Source organism: Dermochelys coriacea, chromosome 1 (genome assembly GCF_009764565.3).
Source record: "Dermochelys coriacea isolate rDerCor1 chromosome 1, rDerCor1.pri.v4, whole genome shotgun sequence".
Classification (NCBI taxonomy): Eukaryota; Metazoa; Chordata; order Testudines; family Dermochelyidae; genus Dermochelys; species Dermochelys coriacea.
Window position 1 is genome coordinate 96732714 of NC_050068.2, and position 24793 is coordinate 96757506.

The 24793-nt window shown below is 40.7% G+C and overlaps 1 protein-coding gene across 2 annotated transcripts in view; it reads right to left on the bottom strand.

The window, feature by feature from the left end:
- UGGT2 (UDP-glucose glycoprotein glucosyltransferase 2) overlaps positions 1 to 24793 on the bottom strand; it is a 312930-nt gene that overhangs the window by 26375 nt on the left and 261762 nt on the right. For both annotated transcript variants that reach the window (XM_038387171.2, XM_043504676.1), the window contains 5 exons: positions 13910 to 14005; positions 11989 to 12073; positions 10690 to 10872; positions 9095 to 9255; positions 5955 to 6069 (listed from right to left, as the gene is read on the bottom strand). In XM_038387171.2, coding sequence (XP_038243099.1) covers positions 5955 to 6069; positions 9095 to 9255; positions 10690 to 10872; positions 11989 to 12073; positions 13910 to 14005 — 640 coding nt within the window. The remainder of the gene's footprint in view (positions 1 to 5954; positions 6070 to 9094; positions 9256 to 10689; positions 10873 to 11988; positions 12074 to 13909; positions 14006 to 24793) is intronic.

Here is a 24793-nt window from a genome sequence, read left to right on the forward strand (position 1 = left end):
ACTGAGAGATCTCTCGAGTATTGGAACTCCTGTGGTACCAGACGAGACCCTGTGAAATCAGACGAGGTCTGTGAAATCCTCAGAACTGGATTGGATGGGATCTCTAAATTTTCTTTTGTTCAGAGGGGTGTAACTTCTCAGAAATTGTGCAGTCACCATGGAGTCTTTCCAAGTGTTGCAGGGACTCATTTGTGTTCTCTGAAAACAACTTCAGACAACCAAGGGGAGGGTTCTCTACAGTACTCTGGACCTCTCTGAGAAAGCCAGACTGTTGGACCGAGGATGCCCTGTGCATAACTACCTCCAATCTGAAACTACAGGGTGACAGATAATTAGGACTTCTGTCAAAAAAGTCCAGACACTTCTGGTCTTTGTCATACAGAGTCCACTTGATATGGTGTTGTTTCCCTTGATCATTCACCATATCCACCACCAAAGGAGAGGCACCATATCCACACAAGAGGAGAGACAATTCTTGATTTAATCTTAAGTGGAGCACAGGAGTTCAAGAGGTGAATATAGTTGGACTGCTTGGTAATAGTAACCATAATATAATTACATTTAACATCTCTGTTGTGGGGGAAAACACCGGAGCAGCCCACCATGGTACCATTTAATTTCAGAAAAGGGAACTACACAAAAATGAGGTAGTTAAACAGAAATTAAAAGGTTCAGTACCAAAAGTGAAATCCCTGAAAGCTACCTGAAAACTTTTTAAAGATCCATAATAGAGGCTCAACTTAAATGTATTCCCCAAATTAAATACACAGTAACAGGACCAAAAGAGTGCCACTGTGACTAAACAACAAAGTAAAAGAAGCACTGAGAGACAAAAAGGCATCCTTTAAAAAGTGGAAGTTAAATCCTAGTGAGAAAAACAGAAAGGAGCATAAACTCTGACAAATGAAGTGTAAAAATATAATTAGCAAGGCTAAAAAATTTGAAGAACAGCTAGTTAAAGACTCAAAAAGTAATAGCAAAAATGTTTTAAGTACATCAGAAGTAGAAACATGCTAAGCAACCAGTGGGGCTACTGGACAACTGAGGTGCTAAAGGAGCATTCAAAGACTATAAGGCCACTGCGGAGAAACTAAATGAATTCTTTGCATTGGTCTTCACAGCTAAGGATGTGAGGGAGATTTCCAAATCCGAGCCATTCTTTTTAGGTGACAAATCTGAGGAACTGTCCCAGATTGAGGTTTTGGAAAAACTGATAAACTAAACAGTAATAAGTCACCAGGACCTGATGGTATTCACCCAAGAGTTCTGAAGGAAGTCAAATGTGAAATTGCAGAACTACTAACTGTAGTCTGTAACCTATCATTTAAATCAGCTTCTGTACCAGATGACTGGAGGACAGCTAACGTGACACCAATTATTTTAAAAGGCTCCAGAGGTGACCCAGGCAATTACAGGCCTGTAAGCCTAACTTCAGTACCTGGCAAATTAGTTGAAACTATAGTGAAGAAAAGAATGATCAGACACACAGATGAACATGATTTGTTGGGGAAGAGTCAAGATGGTTTTGTAAAAGGAAATCATGCCTCATCAATCTACTACAATTCTTTGAGGGGGTCAACAAGCTGTGAACAAGGGGGATCCAGTGAATATAGTGTACCCAGATTTTCAGGAAGCCTTTGACAAGGTCCCTCACCAAAGGATCTTAAGCAAAGTTGGCTGTCATGGGATAAGAGGAAAGGCCCTCTCAAGAGAACAGAATGTTGGGAATCATTAAGAAAGGGACAGATAAGAAGACATATTGCCTCTATATAAGTCCATGATACGCCAACATCTTGAATACTGCATGCAACATCTAGCCACCCCATCTCAAAAGAGATATATTGGAATTGGAAAAGGTACAGAAAAGGGCAACAAAAATGATTAGGGGTATGAGAAGAGATTAATAAGGCTGGGACTTTTCAGCTTGGAAAAGAGATGACTAAGCGGGGATAACTGAGGTCTATAAAATCATGACTGTTGTGGAGAAAGCAAATAGGGAAGCGTTATTTACTCCTTCTCATAACACAGGAACTAGGGGTCACCAAATGAAATAGGCAGCAGGTTTAAAACAAATAGAAGGAAGTATTTCTTCACACAATACACAGTCAACCTGTGGAACTCTTTGCCAGAGAATGTTGTGAAGGCCAAGACTATAACAGGGTTCAAAAAAGAACTAGATAAGTTCATGGAAAATAGGTCCATCAATGGCTATTAGCCAGGATGGGCAGGGATAGTGTCCCTAGTATCTGTTGGCCAGAAGCTGGGAATGAGTGACTGGGGATGGTTCACTTGATTACCTGTTCTGTTCATTCCTTCTGGGGCACCTGGCATTAGCCACTGTCGGAAGACAGGATCTTGGGTTAGATGGACGTTTGGTCTGACCCAGTGTAGCCGATCTTATATTCTGAGAATTCAGTAGTGAGTGAACAAATAAAAATTCAAAGCCCTTGTTGGGGATGTATTTTTTTATCAGCCCATTTGCAAGTTGGTGTTACTATTGCTGGAGTCTGCCGAACAGTCTCTGTCAGATCCAAAAGCACCTCTCTGATATGTAGCACAATTTTGGTTGGTGTTGCTGACTGTAGAACATCCAGCAACTTGTGTTCTTCTTTGAGTGCTTGCTCATGTCGATTCCAGCGGTCAGGAAGTTTTTCCCTAGCAGCACCCATCAGGTTGGCTGTGGAGCCCCCTTGAGTGGTGCCTCCATGGCGCTCAATATATGACCCTGCCGATCTGGTGCCTCCTCAGCTCCCTCTTACCACCAGTAATAGTCATTGGAACTGTGGTGGCTTGCTCTTGCAAGTACTCACCTTGTTCTCCTAGCTTTGTGTATAGTTGTTAATAGTTGTAGTTTTAATAGTGTTTGTAGTTTACAGTTAAGTTAGTTAGTAGTTTAGGAGTGGGGGGTTCTTTCCTCCCACCCCATCTTTCTATTCTCCCCTTGGGGCATGCCTCGATCCCAAGGCTTCAAGACCTGCATGTTTTGCCACAAGCCCATGCCAACGGCCGATCCCCACGACTCTTGTCTTAAGTGTCTGAACGGTGCAAGGTTTGCAAAGGGTTCCATACCAGAACTAAAAAGGACGGGACTTTAATTTAAAACAGCTCCTGATGGAGGTGGCAATGAGACTGCAGCCCACTGTGAGGCGGCAGGACCCAACACTGAGTTCGTTGGTGTGGAGTGCTCCGGCCTCCATTAGACAAGTGAGGCCGGGGAAAGACTCTGGGCCCAGAGACCCTTGGCACCATCGCTCCCTGGCACCAAAGCTGGTGAAATCTATCCTGTCCGGTCTTACTCCCCGGTACCACTTCTGTGGCACCAGAAGCAGGTCAGGAGACTATCTCCGGCACCAAGACCTGCTTCACTGGAGACTGCCACTGTGGTGCATCGCGTGAAGGAGCACCAGCATCAAAGCTCAGGAACTGGCGCCATCGACTTTGGCCCCGCAAAGGGGACCGTTGAGTTCAGTGCTGTTGGACTCCCTGAGCCAGGTGGTAGAGGTGGAACTACCATCTACCCCGGACACCTTTGAGACTGCGAGGGAATTAATCGCCATGACAACGCCATGGTCCCTGGCCGCCCAAGAGAAGCCTCCGGTTCTGTAGCATGCGGCACTGTCTCAAGGCAAGCCCACGATGATGCATCCACCTGCGTCTCTGAAGCCACTGGAGAGAAGACATTGCTCGGAGTCCCGCGCCACTGGCTCACAGCACCGGTCAGACTCATATCAATGCTCCCACTCTCGTCACCGCTCCCTGTCATGGCACTGGTCCCTGACACAGTGGGAGTCCCGCTCCCGGCACCGGTCATCCCAGTACCAGTTGTCCTGGCACCGGCTGATGTCTCCACGCCATTCCTCTTCGCAGCCCTACTCTCCTGGTGCAATAAAACCAGAGGTCTGGCAAATTGCTGCCCAAGGATACCAGTACGGCCACTTGGGCGGGGAGTGGATGGGAGGGGGAAGTCTCATATAGGAGTGGAGGTGGTACACAGGACTTATTCTACCATCCCTGATGTGGACAAGGATTCTTGTCAAAATATGGGTTCCTGTAATGATGTGGAGGGGAACCCCCACTGATTGACTGAATGTCTCCTTCATTCTCCTCAATGTCCAGAATGAGGGTAGGCAGTAGAAAAGGGCAGAGAATCTTGTGGCTCCAGGAAGCAATGGTAATCCAGAGACTAGAGTCTTGGTACTGAGTGTCATTTGGTACCCATAAACAGTGGGGACTATGGCTCATCTAACTCTGACAAGGCCCTGGAGTAGCAAAATTCCTGCAGTACCAAGTGGGTTGGTACCAATGTAGCAGTTGAGGTTGACAGTACCATTGATTTGAAGCATGTAGGTGCCAGGGCCAAAGGTGCCTGGTGCTGCAATTTCATCAGTACTGCTGGAGCTGAGTGAGAAAGCACCATTGGTAAGCCTGATGTAGATGGTGCCATACTAGAAAACTATGTCCTGGACCTCCCTGTCCTTCACAGATGGTACTGTAGCCTACTGGAGTCATGCCTCCCCTAAGTGCTCAGGGATCTCACAGCCACCAGAAGAAGAGTCCTTCGCCTCCATGGTACTGAGTCGACAGGCTGAGGCCTCTGACACTGTAGACTTAGTGGGAGATCCAGGCTTTTTGGTAGCTGGCTCCTGGTAGTGGGAGACCGAGGTCCTCTTCTTTGGATCCTTCCTCTAAGTCAGTTTTCCCAAAACTTTTTCCATTGCGCCCCTTGTGGTCAGGTGTGTCTGCAGTCTTTAAACAGTCCCAGCCTTGGGCTTTCTTCCTAGAGGCCATGGTTTTGCCCTCTCTGGGCCCTTCTGACACTAGCTCTCCAGCTGGGTCACTAAGTAGTTCAGATCCCCTTCTGGGGGTTTATAACTCTCCACTGGTAGGCCACTTGCCCAGTGGCCTATGGGTGTGACCCAGGCTGCCCACTACTCCAAGTCCCAGCTCAGGGACTCTCAGAATAGCAGCCATGTGCCGCTGTGTCCCTTTATCTAAACTGCTTTTGGTTCCCTGGGCCACTTCCTCGAGGCATCAGCCTTCAGCAATGTGTCAACCCTTTTTGTAGGGCTGAAGTCTTGCATTCAGTCCCAGCAGCCAGCCAGACTTTTTGCTCTCCTGGTCCCTGCCAGCACTGACCTGTCCATGGTGCTGCAGTTTCCTTTGGCCAGCCGGAAGCACCAACTGGACTCCTCTGGCTCCAGCAAGGAACTGACTGTCTCTGCGGCTCCTTTTTATATGGCACTCTGAGGCCCTGATGGGCTGCTCCCTGCAGTCTCTCTAATTGGTTAGACCTTTTTAGCCTCCCCCTGACTGGCTGCTTCCTGCACAGTCTCTCTAGACTGCTTGGAGGACTTGTTCCTTTCCTGGGACAGGTGTGGCCTGAGGCCTCCCTGAGGAGGCATCTGGGCCTAGTCCACCCGTTACACAATGCCATGTCTGCTGAAGTGTGCGCCAACAATAAGATTTGGAATTTTTTGCACTAAAAAGCTGACTGACAACAACAAAAATCAAAAATCAACCATTGGAACTCTCCTTGCATTTTGGTCTGTTTGTACTGACGGGTGGTAGATTGGATTCCATTGCACAGACTGCCAAAGAGAAGATTTACACACATTAGACAGTAGGAAAGCTATAACCTGACATTCTGTTTTCCTAAAAATGTGCATAATGTACATAATTTATTTGATAATAAATATAATAAAAATACCTACCCCTGGAAATTCTAGCTATACTTTAGTAACCAGATCACAACTTAAAAATGTTGTAATGTGATAGCAACACAGAAGTGCATTTGCAAAACCTTCTATGGAGAGCTCCTCCTATAATAGTAAGAAAGTAATTAAGTCTACATGAAAACCGCAAACAGTGAAAACATTAGAGAAAAGCAGGAAGAATATTTTAAAGAAAAGAAAAAATGTCATTTATCTTCAGGCAGACATTAAACTCTTGCATACCTGATCTAAGTTTGATAGACTGTTTGGATCTTGACTGAGAGCCTGGTATTGGCCCCGAAGTCTGTCTCCTGCAGCAATCTTTCTGAACTTCGTAAGATCCACAACATATAAGGCACTACAAAAACAAAATTCATTAAGATTTGCATATTTTGACATACCTATTAGATACGGGAAAAAACTTGATGACAAGGAGACGAATACTGTGTCTGCATTAAAGGAATGTTATTTTAAGTAACTAGCTGAAGCCCCAACATAAGAAGTGAACTCAATATGTGCTAATCAACCTACCACATGGATTTAGGGTGGATTTAAAAAAAATTAATTGGATTTTTTTTATTAATCAGATTTTAATGTGTTATTTAAATTATAAGTTTTTCTTAAAAATAAACCTATTTAAAATGAAATCTGAATTTAATACAAAAATGTTAAGCCTAAAAATTATTATAATCTCTTAACATTTAAATAAAAAGAAACATACTGAATCCATAAGCCCCTATCAAAAACTTTGAGTTAAAGGCTGTTTTTCTATATATAGAGAGAGAATCAAGGGAAAAACTAACTTTTGAGGTTAAGCTTTATAAATGTCACAATAAGTCACGTACCATATTGAGGGCTTGATCCTGTGGGGGGATCCAGGGGCTGTGCTACTGGGTGTAAGAGACTAGCAAAGGCATTGCAGATGTTGGGACCCAGCCTCTGACACCAGGAAACACCATCATGTATCTCATCCAGATCATCCAATGAGTCCACCTGTGTGAGCTCATTCTCCCATTTTACAGCTTCTCCCTACCTGAACTATGATTGGCTCATTTCTCAAATTATGAATATCTATGTCTTCACCCATCATGGAAACTTACTCTCTGGCTCATGGAAAAATACTGATCTTCCCCAAAACTACCAGCCCTTGCTTCTGGATGGTTCTCAGCACTTCAAGTAAATGGCCTTTCTCTGTTTCCTTGCATGTGTACACAGACAGAGATGGAAACGGAAATCCATTAATTTCTCAATTGCCTTCCTTTCCGTCTCTAAACAAATATAATATTGCAGTCTAAAAGATGTGTGGATTATACAAGCAGAAGTTTTAGATTGTTGTGAGTTCATTTATTTTCTGTAGGGGTAAGAGTTATGTTAGAAGGCAGAAGGAGTAGGACGCTTTGGGAAGAAGGGACAAAATTCTTCACAATGCAACCCTAGACATGGTTCACTCATTACAACCAGGCTACTTTTCCACCTTCCAGAACAGACAGTGCTGGAAGGTTACTGGACACAATGTCTGAGAAGGAAATTGAACAGTGTGCAAAATTTGTTAATCTGAGTCTTGATGGGTGGCAATGTTCACAATGATCCAGTAATATGTCCTTGTGTGACAAGAGAATATAGAGTTGTCTATCTTGCAAAAACAACAGATACAACAGAATATTTAAAAGAAATAGCAATAGAAGTAGAAGCAAAAGTTATAATACACTGAACAAAAATTCAAGTGTGTAGCTTTGTCACAAGCAGTGTTGCAAATGTAGCAAAGATAGGAAGAATTTTAGAGCAAGGTAATGAAGAGAACCTGAAAAATGTATAACATACAGGTGCAGTACTCATTTGATTAATCTTTTAGCCCAATATTTAAGTACAACTCTGGGAATAAAGGAAAATGTTGATGAAATTGCAAAATACTTCTGAAACAACCACTTTTCTTCAGCTTCACTGAAGAGAACAGGAGGACCCATACTACTTCTCCCACAAGACGTACAGTGAAATTCAGTGATTGACTATTCTGAGCTAGTTATTAAGAACTGAACTATTCTGATGACAATTTGTAGAAAAAATTGTGACAAAATAGATGGAACTATCACAGACTAAGTAGTTAACAGCAGACTAAAGAGAAACATAGAAATATGCTGAATAAACGGAAACCTATTTCCATAGCCGTGTCAAACTGCAGAAAATTGCTGCTGTATTGCTGATGCTCTTGAAATTTGGAAAGATCTTGAAGAGACATTGAAGAAAGAAATACCCAACAACAAAGTTAAATTATAGGCTGTAAAAAAATGGATGGAACAAGCACTTACTCCACCTCATTTTCTTGCCAATATTCTCAATCCAAAGTACCAGGACAGATGTCTAACTGCTGAAGAAGACGCTTCCATGACATGGGCATTACCCATCAATCATGCCAAACATAATAAAATTATATGCTGGAGTGAACCATTTAAGTAATACATGTCTCCTGATTGATGATTTAAAGGAAGTCACTGAACTGGTCAAGTCGCTAGCTAAGCACCTGAAACCAGAGTTTGTTGAAGTGCGAAACCAGCTTTTGACAGCAGCAGCCTTTTCTGCAGGCACAAAACATATTTTCTTCATTTGAACGAATTCATTCTCAAATTCAACTCAAAGTTAAGAAATCAACTGGGATTTGAAAAAGCAGGAAAACTGGTCTCTCTGTCTCTTCCAGTCTATGAATAAAAATGAGGAGGGAAGGGATGAGATCCACTATTTTGAAAAGTCTGAAGGACAGTCTAAGTAACTTAGGAGACTTGTCTCATTTTCAAGAGATTCAGGTGAGAAGGAATTTAAGCTCCACTCACTTTCAGTTCGGGATTGTTGAAATTTTTCCCAGGCTAACCTGAAATAATCAGTTTAATTTACTGACTACAGTGAATCCCCGTTTAATAAATTATTTAGTTGTATATATGTAACATGTTTTGACATATCATTCACCATTTTCTAACATACTAAAATGTACAGTTAATAAGAATCTGAAAGTATTAAGCTATATAATTGCGTAAATAAATGCATAACATCATAAGTAGCAAAAGATGTACCAAATGTAGTATAAAGGTTCTAGTTAGCTGTAAATCAGAATGTTTTAATGGTTATATCGACCAATGACAATGAGCCTTTCTTTAGAAAATAACTGAAGTACGAATGGAAAAGTTGATTAAAATTAATGACTTAAATCAAAGCTTTCCACTTAAGTGATATAAATCATGATTTAAACCAATCCACCTTGCATGGATTTTATGCTTTATTTCTGTTTCTCTCAGGATATCTAAGGCTATTTGATTGTTATTGAATGCCTTACTGACAAAAGACCAACTTTTAAACATTTCTACAAAGAGTCCAAAATAAATTAGTGTTCCTACCTTATGTGGTATTTCCTTTTTCCAAGATGTGATGCCCAATACCCTGATTTCCAGAAACGGAATCCATCCATTTCTGTGCGACTGTCACAAAAGGGGACATATCCATAGGGAGCTCCATTTAGATCTATATCTCTAAGTTCTTCGAGGTCACTTCTCACAATCTAACACAAGAGAAAAACAGGAAACACTTATTTTTTGTAGTTTAATGTTGTTTTGCCCCCTTAGTTAGATATATTCCAAATGCCAACTGTACTCCCACAAATTTTTTGACAGAAATGAGTTTAGAGTACATACAATAGTCTGTTAGAATGTGTTTATCTAGTTATTGCTTGGGAAAAATGCATACTTTATTATTTTTTTTTATTGTGGTAGGGTCAGCCTCTGCAGCATACCTCTGTGGCCTGCTTCCCAGTTGGGTCTGATAACTGACCCTAACCACCTGATCCCCAGTCAAACAGTATCAGCTGGAGGCAGTTGAGGGAGATGAGCAGTCACAGGCGAAGTTGAACCCTACCCTTATTAAAGCGCCAGCCAGCCTGGGATAGGATATTATGTAAGGCTTCAAAGGATTAGATTTTTATTGGTAAATGTCAGTAAACATCAATTTCACCATACACAGACAAACTAATTAAAACATATTTCCATCAATAATAATCGAAACTTACAGATAGGCAAAATAAGAAAAATACTACTTAAGAACTAAGTTTGATTTAAAGATTTGTACTTTATATATTTTGACCTGTGATATTGACAGTGTGTTTAATAGTTGTAAAAAAATTAACTTTTTTAATTTGTCTACTGTTATTAAATTGCCAGATGCACCCTAGTAATTTCCTGCAACTTCAATACTTTAAATCAACAAAAATTAAAATATGCTTAAACCCCATAATTTTGCACAATAGTGAAAATTTAAATGGATACAAATAGGGTAAAAGTCTTAAACAAAAATATATAGATGCCAAAATTATAAAAATTGAATTCTGCCAAGCCTGATCATATTTAATAACTAAAAATTAAAAAGTAAAAAGCATCATCTTCAATTTATAAATCAACATTTTTGGATGCCCAACCTGACACACCTCAAAAAGGCATGAATTCCAAAAAGTGAAGAGCACCTCCGTTCTGAAAATCAGGACCTGTTAGGTACGTCAGTTTGGCTACCCAAAAATTATGCCAACCAAATAGTTAGTCACCTTTGCAAATCTAGGCTATATAATACCCTTACCTTTCAGAAAGGTTCTGAAGATGCTTTACAAACTGTATCTATTCAGCACCAAAACACTTACAAAAAGTATCCTGGGATTTTTAATGACCACCTGATCAAAACTTCAGCATCACATCCATTTGAGACAGCACAATGGCTCCAAGTCTATGGTGTGAAGGTATTACTTCATTAATGAGTAAAAAGGGCTGCATACTCAATTTTGAACACCACATCATACAGCACCTTCAGTAATGCTTAGTGATGGCCAATCCAGTTATTGAGATCTGATGAGATCAATATCTGAGACAGGATATCTACAGGGATGGTAAGGGTTGACATGAACCAATGCAAAACCCTGCTTTCAGATGTATTTTTCTAAATTGTTTCTTACCTGGTCGGCATCAACAAATATTATTTTGTCCACAGCCAGTGGAAAAAGAACATCTAGAAAAAGAATTTTGTAACCCCAGATAATTCTTTGCTTTTCAGTCTGTTGATGAAGCCAGCGGGGCCACTTATACTGTACCAGTTCATACTGGAATCCATATTCTTTGGCCATGTGAGGAATAATCTCCTAGAAATGGAAAAAGAAAAAACAGAATTTTATGCAGTGCAATATGCATAGAAATTAAGTGACTTGTGCTAGGTCACACAGCAAAGCTGGCATTGTTGATATCCTAACCCATAACTCCTAACTCCCATTTCTATAAGTTAACCAACGGATAATGCTCTCTTAATTATAACCATTCTTGTTGTCTCTATCCTATATATATATATATATATATATATATATATATATCCCTCCACCCCGCATTACATTTCCTTTTTTTTTTTTTAAATGTCCCCAAGTGATTTTTTTTTTTATCTTTTAGGGTCAGGACATACTGATTAACACCACGATTATGCACAAAAATGTTTTATAAATGGAGTCTGATGCAAAATGAAATTAACTACAATGACAAGATCCTTTCAGTTCAGCCTTGCAGCTGGCTCTAAAAGTGAAACACTTCTGTAAAGCAACATGAGGCTACTCCCTGTTTTCTTGATGGTACTGTGTTTCTCATATTGCAAGTAGGAGAAAAAAAACCTGTCACCAGTTTAAGAAGAGCCCAAGCCATAGAGTGGATTACTAATTTTGACAGATAAGAAAGATACATCTCCTTAGTTCCATAAGTATGTGACAAATAAACACTTAGAGGAAAAGGAAGGAAATTGAGGAAATAATTAATGAGTTCCAAACATGCTGGCTTGTCCCCTATTAGAAATAAACATGGTCTCCTGCTGTTACGATCCTGTAGATCTTCTATTCTCCCTAACTGTTACTTAAAAATAAAGTGGTACAATTGGTACACTTAAAGTGTTTCTGCTGCTCTGACAATTTCCATAATTCTAGTGGTATTCCCAAATATATGTATTTTTCTCAAGATGATATAATCTGTCAGAATACATGAAACTTTTAAAATGTACCCATTCTACCTTGGTTTCAGAAGAAAAAAAAATCTTATATAATGGCTGTTTAAAAACTTTGATATTAATGTTTTCATAATGTAGTTATTTTAATTTAGTAATTTTTAAAATCTTTCTAATGATAAAAATATGAAATTCAGTAAAAGTGACAATGCATTGTTATTCATTTTACTACTCTGTTATTAACAATACAAGCACAATGAAAGAGGGACATTACACTTACCTTAAATGTAGGAGAAAGATAATTTTTCAGAAACCAAAATTTAACAGGTGTCTTGGTATGACGCAGAACGGAAAGCATCATAATTCTGTGGAAAGAAAAGTCTATAATAACCAAATTAATATATTCATGAAATCACATTTCAACCATAACATCAAAAGGGATTTTATAGTTTTAAGACCCATTATATATTAGAAATAAAAGCTTGCAGCAAACCTGATTCTATTTATGATTCTTGCTAACACAGTTTAAGCAAGGTTTGACTTCCATGATCATAAACTGCATTCTGGCATAGATTTTTCTAGACCTCTTTTAGACAGCTAAGTCTACACCACACTGGCTAAACTGGATTTAAACCACATTAGAAGGAATAATGTTTAAATAAACATGGGTCTACTAACAGGTTCTATCCTCAGGTACATTCATATGTGATTGAAATGGAGCTGCTCTCTAATAATTCATAAATACTGTGTGTTAACTTGGTTTTTGGGATGTTTATTATATGACTGTATTGGTTTAGTTTAATAGGGACTGTAAGAAAAAACAAGCAGGAAGGAAACAGAATGGCTCAAGATAAGCCACCCTTCAGTGAACATTGACAGTGTAAGGGACAGAAAAAGGCCTAGCAAAGCAGAAAGTCAAAAGAACGGTGGCAGGTTTAAAACTAACATTCTCAAGAGAGACAGAAGAGTTGCTTGGGGAAACAAGACTGAGATACTTGACAGCCTGCCAGAGGAGTCTGAAGAAGTTAGTCTTGCCTAGGTTACTATCAGGGGATGGTACGCCTCTTGGTAAGAAAGACATGGGTATAAACAGTTTTCTCTAAATGCTTTGTTCCTCCTGCAAAATAAATAATTTTATTTTAAGAAGGCTGTTTTGAATCATTGTAGTTCACTGGTTACAGATTTCTGGAGGGAAGAACTGCTGGTGTCCAAGCTCAGTCAGACCTGCTAGGTAAGAACAGTTGATCCACAAGGTACTGCAGCCCTGGGACGAGTCTAGGGGCTTGTACACCCCACTTATGTCAGTATAGTTTATGTTGCTCCAGGATGTGAATAAGCCACCCTCCTGAACGATGTAAGTTACACCAACCTAACTGCAGGTGTGGATAAAGCTAGTCGGCAGTACAGCTTCTCCCGCCGACATAGCTACTGCCTCTTGCGGAGGTGGTTTTATTATGCTGACTGGAGAGCTTTCTCCCATCAGCATGAGCATCTTCACCAGACACATTACAGCAGTGCAGCTGCGCTGCTGTGTCACTTCTAGTGTAGACTTGTTCTAGGAGTTGGAGAATTACAGAATTCCATTCTGAGGGGATGCACTCAGAGAGAGGATAGAGGTACAGTTACCCCTATAACAGCATGCATAATGGCAATAATCTTGGTCAATTGTTTCAAAAAATCTGTGAAAAAAGTATTCTACGCAGTCTGACACAACACACTATAATGATTCTCTTAAAACAATTATGATTTATCAAATCATTAACCTGTGGATACAGTAGTATTAGTATATATAGGGAATGGGCCATCACATGATAGTATGTAGATTTTGGGCCACATTCAGCCATTATCTAAACAGATACGACTCCAATGAAGTTGTGGAGTTACAACTGCATACACTAGGGCTGATTTTGGCCTTTTGGTGTTCATATTTATCAAATACATTAAAAAAGGTTTTCTTTAAAAGAGAAAGATATGATATTCTTGAACACAGATATATTGGGTCAATTTGACCTCTAGTATAATTCAATAGTTGAACCAAAAATAAATGTGATCCTTCCTGTGTACATTTTTTCTATGCAATGTTATTATTCCTACTATTATTTTAGGAAGTAATAGCCATACTTCCTAAAAACTTTAACTTTTTGATGAACTTTTAGAGTATTCCCAGTAAATTCCTAAGTTTTCCATTTTGCTTAAATTACCTTAAAAAGCGTTCATATAAATGGCCTGAAGCAACCGAAAAAATATTTAGAACATACTTTTTCTTCTCTTTTTCTTCTGTTTGAAGATCTGAAAAACTTAAAAAATAAATATCTGTTATAGGCTCTGTAACTAGGGAGAAGGACAAAGACTACAAGCTACCCAAACAACTACATTAATAGCAGGGTTCTATATTGAAAGAATTGCAAGTAATGGTTTCTCTACAAGCTCAACTCTGCCCCCATCTTTTGCATACGCATTACAAAACAGTCTTTAAAATTACATGACCACACACTATTTTTCCAGAAGGCCCAGTGATTTTTCTATTCAGTGCACAGTGAATGAGACAGAGTGATTGTGATTGAGTAATATTTATTTTTATAATCATTGTTCAGTGAGTGGACTACAGCCTCATTCACTAACCATCATTCATCCAGTCTCCTGGAAGCTCAAATATGCTCTCTGTTAAACCTTTTAAAATTTGCATGTATTGCCAAATTACAAGTTGTCATAAATATAAAGGGAAGGGTAAACACCTTTAAAATCCCTCCTTGCCAGAGAAAAAAATCCTTTCACCTGTAAAGGGTTAAGAAGCTAGGATAACCTCGCTGGCACCTGACCACCATGACCAATGAGGAGACAAGATACTTTCAAAGCTGGAGGGAAGGAGAAACACAGGGTCTGTCTGTCTGTATGATGCTTTTGCTGGGGACAGAACAGGAATGGAGTCTTAGAACTTAGTAAGTAATCTAGCTAGATATGCGTTAGATTATAATTTCTTTAAATGGCTGAGAAATTTAGACTGTGCTGAATAGAATGAATGTTCTTGTCTTTGTGTCTTTCTTGTAACTTAAGGTTTTGCCTAGAGGGATTCTCTATGTTTTTAATCTAATTACCCTGTAAGGTATTTACCATCTTGATTTTGCAGAGGTGATTCTTTTTACCTTTTCTTATATTAAAATTCTTCTTGTAAGAAATTGAATGCTTTTTTCATTGTTCTTAAGATCCAAGGGTTTGGGTCTGTGGTCACCTATACAAATTGGTGAGGATTTTTATCAAGCCTTCCCCAGGCAGGGGGGTGCAAGGTTTTGGTGAGGATTTTGTGGGGAAAGACGTTTCCAAACAATGCTTTCTCAAAAATAAACCCAGATGTTTGGTGGTGGCAGTGGAAATCCAAGGGCAAAAGGTAAAATAGTTTGTACCTTGGGGAAGTTTTAACCTAAGCTGGTAAAAGTAAGCTTAGGAGGTTTTCATGCAGGTCCCCACATCTGTACCCTAGAGTTCAGAGTGGGGAAGGAACCTTGACACAAGAGAAAATTGCAAACAGAACATTGCCAAGGATAAGATACAAATCTACAGGACCCCTGTCTTATTCTCTACACTACCATATCCACCATGCACCATATACTTGCACTCTGAATGATGAAGACAGGAGTGGAGATGTCCTGTAGAAAGTATAGGCTATGACCACATAATTAGTATTATAAGAGATGCTAACAAAAGGGTAAAATTAAGGTTCAGAGATTCATAGAGTTTAAGACCAGAAGGGACCAACAGATCGAGTCTGACCTCCTGCATATTACAGGCAGTTACATTTCACCCAGTTGCCCACATAATAAGTCTAATAACTTATGTCTGACTACAACATATCTTCCAGAAAGTTTTGATATGAAGATATCAAGAGATGGAGAATCCACCACTTCCCTTAGTAGTTTGTTCCATGGGTTAATCGCTCTGTCAAAAATTTCAAATATGAATTTGTCTGGCTTCAGCTTCCAGCCATTGGTTCTTGTTATACCTTTCTTCATTAAAGAGCTCTTTAGTACCTAGTATTTTCTGTGTATGAAAATACCTATACACTGTAATCAAATTATCTTTTTGATAAGCTAAGCAGGTTGAACTTGAAATCTCTCATTAAAAGGCATTCTCTCCAGCATCTGAATAATTTTTTTGGCTCTTTTCTGCACAGTCTCCAGTTTCTGCAGTCTAGATGAAAATGTCTGAATAGAACTAAAAAGGAAAAAAAAACGGTTATGGAAAAAATTCTGTAGAATTTAGATCCACAATGAGCTTTCATCTAAGGAATATGCAGGGGAAATACCCATGAAAATTTCCCTCTCAGATTTCTGCTGGGAGGAACTTAACCCAGTTAACACAACAGAAGGACTCCTCAATTCCAGTTTCCAGCTCCACCCCAGGCTGGAGCAGCTGATAGTAGCTATTACATGGAAATTCCTTCTGACCCCCCTGTGATGTTATATGAATCAAATATGACCACATAAATAATTTTTGCAATCACTGTTATATAATTGCAACAAATCTTATACGAAGTATGTCATGTAAGGTCTCAATGGAAAAATTATGATCATATTTATATGCATATATCATTTTTGTCTCTGAAGTTATGAATGTTGACTATATATATATATATTTGTGTTTCATATGTGTTTGCTCCTGGGTAACACCCACAAGGTAGTTTACATCTGATCTAGCCAGCACATTGTGAATGGACTATTCAAGTTGTTGGCTCATTAATGAACACAATGAGCCTTGGAAGAAGCTTATTCCCACCTGATGAACATTCCTGTGGATGTTTTAGCCAGAATAATGGGTTTTGACCCCGGCTATGACACACTGAAGCATACAGGAGCATGTGACCAGCTCATGTGACACTGGACTCCATCTTGTGCTTGTACTTTTCCACAAACTGTGTTGAGGGCTTTGCTTGAAATAATGAGTTTCCCTCCACATGGGAGAAGCTATAAAAGGCCCTCGAAATATCTCCATTTTGTCTCTTTCCTGCTCTGATCTCTGGACTATGAACTTTAACTAACAGGAGCATTACAACCAATGGATTGAGGACCTTCCAATCTTTTAGATGTTACCAGAGACATTATAAGTCAGCAGTTTATGTCATCACTGCTTCAAACCTGATACAGGAACTCAGCAATTGTTGTATGTACTTGATTCCTTTGACCATTTTAACTCTCTCCTCTTTCTTTTCTCTTATAAATAAATCTTTAGATATTAGATACTAAAAGATTGGCAAAAGCATGATTATTGGGTAAGATCTGAGTTATATATTGACCTGGGTATGTGGCTGTGGCTGGATCAGCAGAACCCTTTGGTTGATGAAACTGGTTTTAAATAACCACTCATCATTAAGTCTAGTGTCTGGGTGTCGAAACAAGGATTTGGATACCTAAGGAAACTGCATTTCTGACGTCTTGTTAGCAATGTGGTGAGATAGAAGTTTACTTTTGTCACTGGTATGGTATATCTTATGGAAGAATAACCAACAGTTTTGGAGTGAGTCTGCCCCATTTCTCAGCAGTTTGTCCTGAATCGGGTATTCTCAGTTGTGACTCACTGAGGTATGGTGACATCCCCCCATAGACCTGAGCTGGAGCATGTTGTCACACTGTGGGGATGGTGCATGTGTAGTCTGGTTAGCACTATGAGTTGTGAGGGGATAGAATATGTCCAGGGAAGATGGAATCTTCGTAGATTTTAGAGGTTAGGAAAATCTCTACTGAGCATATGCAAAATATAATTTTTCAAAGGCTTATAGATTGGCTAAATTTGGGTGGATTTTCATGAGGATTTCAAAAGGCTTCTGATACAAGGGCACCCTCTGCCAGACTAAGTTCCTGCTCTAAATCATGGGGGTGCTATAGAATTTAAAAGAATTTAAAAGGTTGCTAGAATTTTCTTCCCTAGCCTCATTCTCAGAAATGGCAGAACACAGCATGGAAATTTGTATCCCAAATAGATAAAGGTTTACTAAATTATTAACTGAAAACAGGCTCATAATGGGAAGCATTAGGCAACTATAAAACAGATGATGCTACCAGCCCTGATTATTATGTCCACCTACGTATTTGAAATGTGAATCATAAAAATTAGGATTTTTTGCATCTATATTAGATCACCTAGTCCAGGGGTTCTTAACTTTTTTCTTTCTGAGCCCCCCTCCCTAAATGCTATTAAAACTCCACAGCCTACCTGTGCCACACCTGTTTTTCTGCATATCCAATAGATTAAAATGGATGTATTAAATGGACTGGTATACAGTTAAACACACACACACACACACATATTATATATATATATATATATATATATATATATAAAAAAGAACAATATAGGTACAAAAATAAAAAATAAAAAGATTTTTTTTTATTTACCAAGTGTGAAACTTGTTGCTGGTGCTAATCAACACTTCAGTCAAAATGTGGGGGTATCTTTGACAAGCACCCGCACATGTCACGGTAAATGTTAATCGTGGTTCAATACTTTGTTTTCATTGATGTGATGGCTGAAAATCCGGCTTCAAATAAGCAGGTGGTATTAAAAGAGATCAAAACTTTCAGCGCTGCAGAAGAAACAGTGATATATCCATTGGAACACTCACACCAAAATTTCTCCAAAAAGTGGCATTTCTTTGAACCTGATTCTGAGGGAGCTGTCTGATGAAATGTTAATGAGCACTTCCAACAGTTTTGATGGGACACCGGATGAAAGTTTAGCTTCAATGTTCTCACTCAAGGGATTTGTAGTGCACGTGTGTAGCAGCTTGTTCTGTTGTGAGTTTGGGAAAATAAGCATTAAATTTGTTAAGCAGACCAGACAGATGTGCTGCTAGCTGAGGTTTAATTATGTCAAAGTCAATGTTTTGTTCCTGAATGAAAGAAACATATCAGTAGTGGCTCCCCAGAAATGAACTTTCCAGAGTTGTAGTTTTCTTCTGAATACCTCAGTTCTTTCACACTGGGCAATACAAATTAGTGTTCCTACCTTGCATAGCATTTCACTGAATATGTCTGCGAGGTTACCCAGTTTTGCCAGCCACACTTTATCTTTTGGCACTTCGGCAAGTTCACATTTTTTTTTATCAGCTAAGTACATAACTCTTCCTTGAGATTAATATATGGTCAAGCATTCTGCCTCGAGAAAGCATCTCACCTCTGTACACATGAGCAAGGAATGGTGCTCTGTACCCACCTCCTCAAAGTGAAGCAAAACGCCTTGAGTTTGTTGCTCTGGATTTAATAAAATTAACGAGTGTTACTGCTGTGTTCAGACCACTGTGAAGACCTGGTTCAATATCCTTTGCCTCTTACACCTCTCAGTATAAAAAGCAGTGTATCCAAACAGCGCAAGGTGCAATGGCTTTTATTTTTTGCACAACACCAGAATGCTTTCCGGTCTTTGCTGAGGCTCCATCAGTGCAGACTCTGATCAAATTAGTCCAGCTGCTTTCTGTTGAAATCATAAAATCATCGAACAGTTTGAAAATGTTGTCTGACTTTGTTGTCCTGGATCAATGCTGGACCTCCTGAGGTAGCTTGTGCAACCGAATGATGCTAGCCAATATCTCTGGTCCCAGACACAACCCTAGGAACCTCTGTCTTGCAGTGTCCAGTTATGCTTGCTGGACGCTACAAGCTTATATGAATTTGTCAATTTAAGAAAGAAATTGATATGCACCAGGCTTCTTATCACAAAGGGAGTCTCTGACATGCTCCAAACCAAACACACTGCTTCAGGTAGAATAAATAAACAAAATTTATTAACTATAAAAGATAGATTTTAAGTGATTATAAGTCAAAGCACAAGAAGTCAGATTTGATCAAATGAAATACAAGCAAAACGCATTCTAAGCTGATCTTAACACTGTCAGTGCCCTTACAAACTTAGATGCTTCTCACCACAGGCTGGCTGGTTGCCCTTCAGCCAGGTTCTCCCCTTTGATCAGCGCTTCAGTCACTTGGTGGTGGTCTGTAGATGTATGTGAGAGAGAGAGAGAGCGCGTGGCAAATGTCTCTCCCTTTTATCATGTCCTTTCTTCCCTTTTGGTTTTGCCCTCCCCATCCTTTCAGAGTCAGGTGAGCGTTACCTCATCATAGTCCCATGATGAAGGTATGGGGGGACTCACTCAAGAGTCCAACAGATCCTCTGTTGCTGCCTAGGCCAGTGTCTTTTGTTCCTGTGAGGCTGGGCTGGGTTTGTCCCATACATGCCCTGATGATGTGCGAACAGCCCCTCTGCTCTTAGAAAATTTTGCCTGGGCCTCTGCTCCTGGAAAGTTTTTTCCTGGGCTTGTTTTAAGTCATGAAGACACATTTTCAGCCTCATAACTATATACATGAAATTACAACCTATAACATTACTATAACAACAATGCTCAGTGCATCATAAGCCTTCTGAAGACACCTGACATGACAAACTTTGCATTGGATACCACACAACCATATTATAAGGATAAACATGGGGATGCAGGATGTTCTCCCGAGGCACAGAGTGTCATAATGTCCTCCATGGGTTCTCCACTTGAGGTGACTCCGAAGCAGTATCCCCTGAAAGAGGAGCGGCTTTGGAGCTGGATCCAATACAGAGGGACTGTCATGTCAACAGCAGCTTTTGATTTAGAGGCACATACCAGACTTCAGTGTTGAAAAAAAAATGCATTGATGTTCAGGTTGCCGCTTTGCAACTTTCAGGAGTTGGCACATTTTTTTAATAGTGTCATGGAGTTAGCTTGGGATCTTGTAGAATGAGCTATTCAAGGGGGCTGAACATTAGCAGCCTGGTAATAAGCCACAAATCCACTTTGAAAGTCTTTGTGTAGAGATCATGGATCCTATAGATCTGGTCACAACTGAAATAAATAGTCCAGAGGACTTTCTAAACCGTCCAAATAGAAGGCTAGTGCCTTTCTAATATTGGTGTGGCATTGGGGGGGAAAAACACAGGAAGATGGATAACATGGTTAATGTGGAAATCAGAGAATATTTTAGGTACAAACCTGGGACATGGGCATAATGATACCTTATTCTTGAAGAGAACAGCAAATGGGTAAGGGAAAGTCACCTATTAATGATCCTAGTTTCCTGACTACACAAGCAGAAAAGATGGCCACAGAGAATGAATGTTTTCCTAGATAAGTGCAGTAGAGAAGACTTAGCTAGTGGCTCAAAGTGGGATGAACAAAGACTGAGAATCCCTCACAGGGGAATGAAAGGCTGTAAAAGCTGTCAAATAAAAACTCTGACTGAACTCATGGAAAGATCTGACTTCTTTAAATCCAACAGGCAATCAAGAACAGCAAAATGGGAAGAGTACACCAATTCATAGAATCTTAGAAGATTAGGGTTGGAAGAGACCTCAGGAGGACATCTAGTCCAACCCCCTTCTCAAAGCAGGACCAACACCAACTAAATCATCCCAGCCAGGGCTTTGTCAAGCAGGGCCTTAAAAACCAATAAGGATGGAGATTCCACCACCTCCCTAGGTAACCCATTCCAGTGCTTCACCACTCTCCTAGTGAAATAGTGTTTCCTAATATCCTACTTAGACCTCCCCCATTGCAACTTGAGACCATTGCTCCTTTTTCTGTCATCTGCCACCGAGAACAGCTAAGCTCCATCCTCTTTGGAACCCCCAGTCAGGCAGTTGAAGGCTGCTTTCAAATCCTCTCTCACTGGTCTCTTCTGCAGACTAAGTAAGCCCAGTTCCCCCAGCCTCTCCTTGTAAGTCATGTGCCCCAGCCCCCTGATCATTTTTGTTGCCCTCCAATTTGTTCACATCCTTTCTGTAGTGGCGGGCACAGAACTGGACGCAATACTCCAGATGTGGTCTCACCAGTGCCAAATAGAGGGGAATAATCACTTCCTTTGATCTGCTGGCAATGCTCCTACTAATGCAGCCCAGTATGAAGTTAGCAGTGTTCCCTTGTCACCAAAAAGGCTAACTCATATCCAACTTCTCATCCACTATAATCCCCAGGTCCTTTTCTGCAGAACTGCTGCTTAGCCAGTTGGTCCTCAGCCTGAAGTGGAGCATGGGATTCTTCCGTCCTAAGTGTAGGACTCTGCACTTGTCGTTGTTGAACCTCATCAGATTTCTTCTGGCCCAATCCTCCAAGTTGTCTAGGTCACTCTGGACCTATCTACCTCTCCCCCCAGCTTAGTGTCATCTGCGAACTTGCTGAGCGTGCAATCTATCCCATCATCCAGATCATTAATAAAGATGTTGAACAAAACCGGCCTCAGGACCGACCCCGAGGCATTCCGCTTGATATCGGCTGCCAACTAGACATGGAACCATTGATCACTACCTGTTGAGCACAACAATCTAGCCAGCTTTCTATCCACCTTATAGTCCATTCATTCAATCCTTACTTTTTTAACTTGCTGGCAAGAATACTGTGGGAGATTGTATCAAAAGCGTTGCTAAAGTCAAGATATATCACATCCATCGCTTTCCCCATATCCACAGAGCCAGTTATCTCATCATAGAAGGCAATCAGGTTGGTCAGGCATGACTTGCCCTTGGTGAATCCATGTTGACTGTTCCTGATCACCTTCCTCTTCAAGTGCTTCAAAATGGTTTCCTTGAGGAACTGCTCCATGATTTTTCCAGGGACTGAGGTGAGGCTGACCGGTCTGTAGTTCCCCGGGTTCTCCTTCTTCCCTTTTTTAAAGATGGGCACTATATTTGCCTTTTTCCAATCATCTGGGACCTCCCCCGATCGCCACGAGTTTCCAGAGATAATGGCCAATGGCTCTGCAATCACATCAGCCAATTCCCTCAGCACCCTCAGATGCATTAGATCTGGACCCATAGACTTGTGTATGTCCAGCTTTTCTAAATAGTCCTTAACCTGTTCTTTCACCACTGAGGGCTGCTCACCACCTCCCCATCCTGTGTTGCCCAGGACAGCAGTGTGGGAGCTGACCTTGTCTGTGAAGACTGAGGCAAAAAAAGCATTGTGTACTTCAGTTTTTTCCACATCATCTGACACTAGATTGCCTCCCCCATTCATTAGGGGTCCCACATTTTCCCTGACCTTTTTTTTTGTTGCCAACATACCTATAGAAACCCTACTTGTTATCCTTCACATCCCTTGCTAGCTGCAACTCCAGTTGTGTTTTGGCCTTCCTGATTACACCCCTGCATGCTCAAGCAATATTTTTATACTCCTCCCTAGTCATCTGACCAAATTTCCACTTTTTGTAAGCTTCCTTTTTGTGTTTAAGCTCACAGAAGATTTCAGTGTTAAGCCAACCTGGTCGCCTGCCATATTTGCTATTCTTTCTGCACATCGGAATGGTTTGTTCCTGCACCCTCAATAAGGCTTCTTTAAAATACAACCAGCTTTCCTGGACTCCTTTCTCCCTCATATGAGCCTCCCAAGGGATCCTGACCATCAGTTCCCTAAGGGAGTCAAAGTCTGCTTTTCTGAAGTCCAGGATCCATATTTTGCTACTCTCCTTTCTTTAATCATCTCATGGTCACTGCTGCCTAGGTTGCCACCCACTGCTACTTCTCCTATCAATTCTTCCCTGTTTGTAAGCAGCAGGTCAAGAGGAGAACAGTCCCTGGTTGGTTCCTCCAGTAGTTGCACCAGGAAGTTGTCCCCAACACTCTCCAAAAACTTCCTGGATTGTCTGTGCACTGCTGTATTGCTCTCCCAGCAGATGTCAGGGTGATTGAAGTCCCCCATTAGAACCAAGGCCTGTGTTCTGGAAACTTCAGTCAATTGTCCAAAGAAAGCCTCGTCTACCTCATCTTCCTGGTCCGGTGGTCTATAGCACACACCCACCATGACATCACCCTTGTTGCTCTCGCTTCTAAACTTAACATGAAGACTCTCAACAGGATTTTCTCTAGTTTCATACTGGAGCTCTAAGCAATTATACCGCTCTCTTATGTACAGTGAAACTCCTCCACCTTTCCTCCCCTGCCTGCCCTTCATGAACAGTTTATACCCATCCATTACAGTGCTCCAGTCATGTGAGCTACCCCACGAAGTCTCTGTTATTTCAATCACATCAGAGTTTTTTGACTGTGCCAGGACTTCCAATTCTTCCTGCTTGTTTCCCAGGCTTCTTGCGTTTATGTAAATGCACCTAAGATACCTAACCGATTGCCTTGCTTTCTCAGTATGAATCAGGAGGCCTCCCCTACTGCACCCTCCTCCTTGTGTTTCCTCCTGGTATCCCACTTCCCCACTTACCTCCAGGCTTAGGTCACCATTCCCCGGCGAACCTAGTTTAAAGCCCTCCTCACTAGGTTAGCAAGCCTGCCTGCAAAGATACTCTTCCCTCTCTTTGTTAGGTGGATCCCATCTCTTCCTAGCAATCCTTCTTCCTGGAACAACATCCCATGGTTGAGAAATCCAAAGCCCTCTCTCCAACATCACCTGTATAACCACGCATTTACCTCCACAATTCAACGGTACCTACCTGGGCCTTTTCCTTCAACGGAAGATGGCCGAGAACACAACTTTCATCTCAAACTCCTTTATCCTTCTTCCCAGAGCCAGCTTTGAAGCTAAGTATTTCGAATAGACATCTTTCTGCAGTTTAATAGGACCTTTTGTATCTCTGTCACATAGGAAACCTCTACCCCAGAGAACCATTGAAAACCCAAGCTCTGTGTTGAAGGATGGCCAAGTCTAGATAGTGTTCAACTGGAATCCTGACACAGTGGATGGGAAATGGTCAACGCTGCAACACTGCAAATGAAGCGAGGTGAATCAGGTAAGGGTACCAGACTTGCCTCGGACAAGTTGATGCAACTAGAATGCAACTAGAATGCAAGTTGATGCAACTACAACTCTGGCTTTGTCTTATTTGATCTCGTTCAAAACCCTTAGAATTAATAGTATCAGAGAATGTGCACAGAGAAAGTCCCTTATCCAAGAATGAGAAAGGTGTCTTCCAAGGACTGATGATCCAGATGCCCCATCAAACTGAATTTCTTGCACTGTCTGTTGGCAGCAGTTGTAAAGAGGTCCATTTTTGGAAACCTACAAGGTCAGGAAAATCTGTTCAAGAATCCAAGGGTCCAGTTCCCACTTGTAATCCTGGGAGAAATGT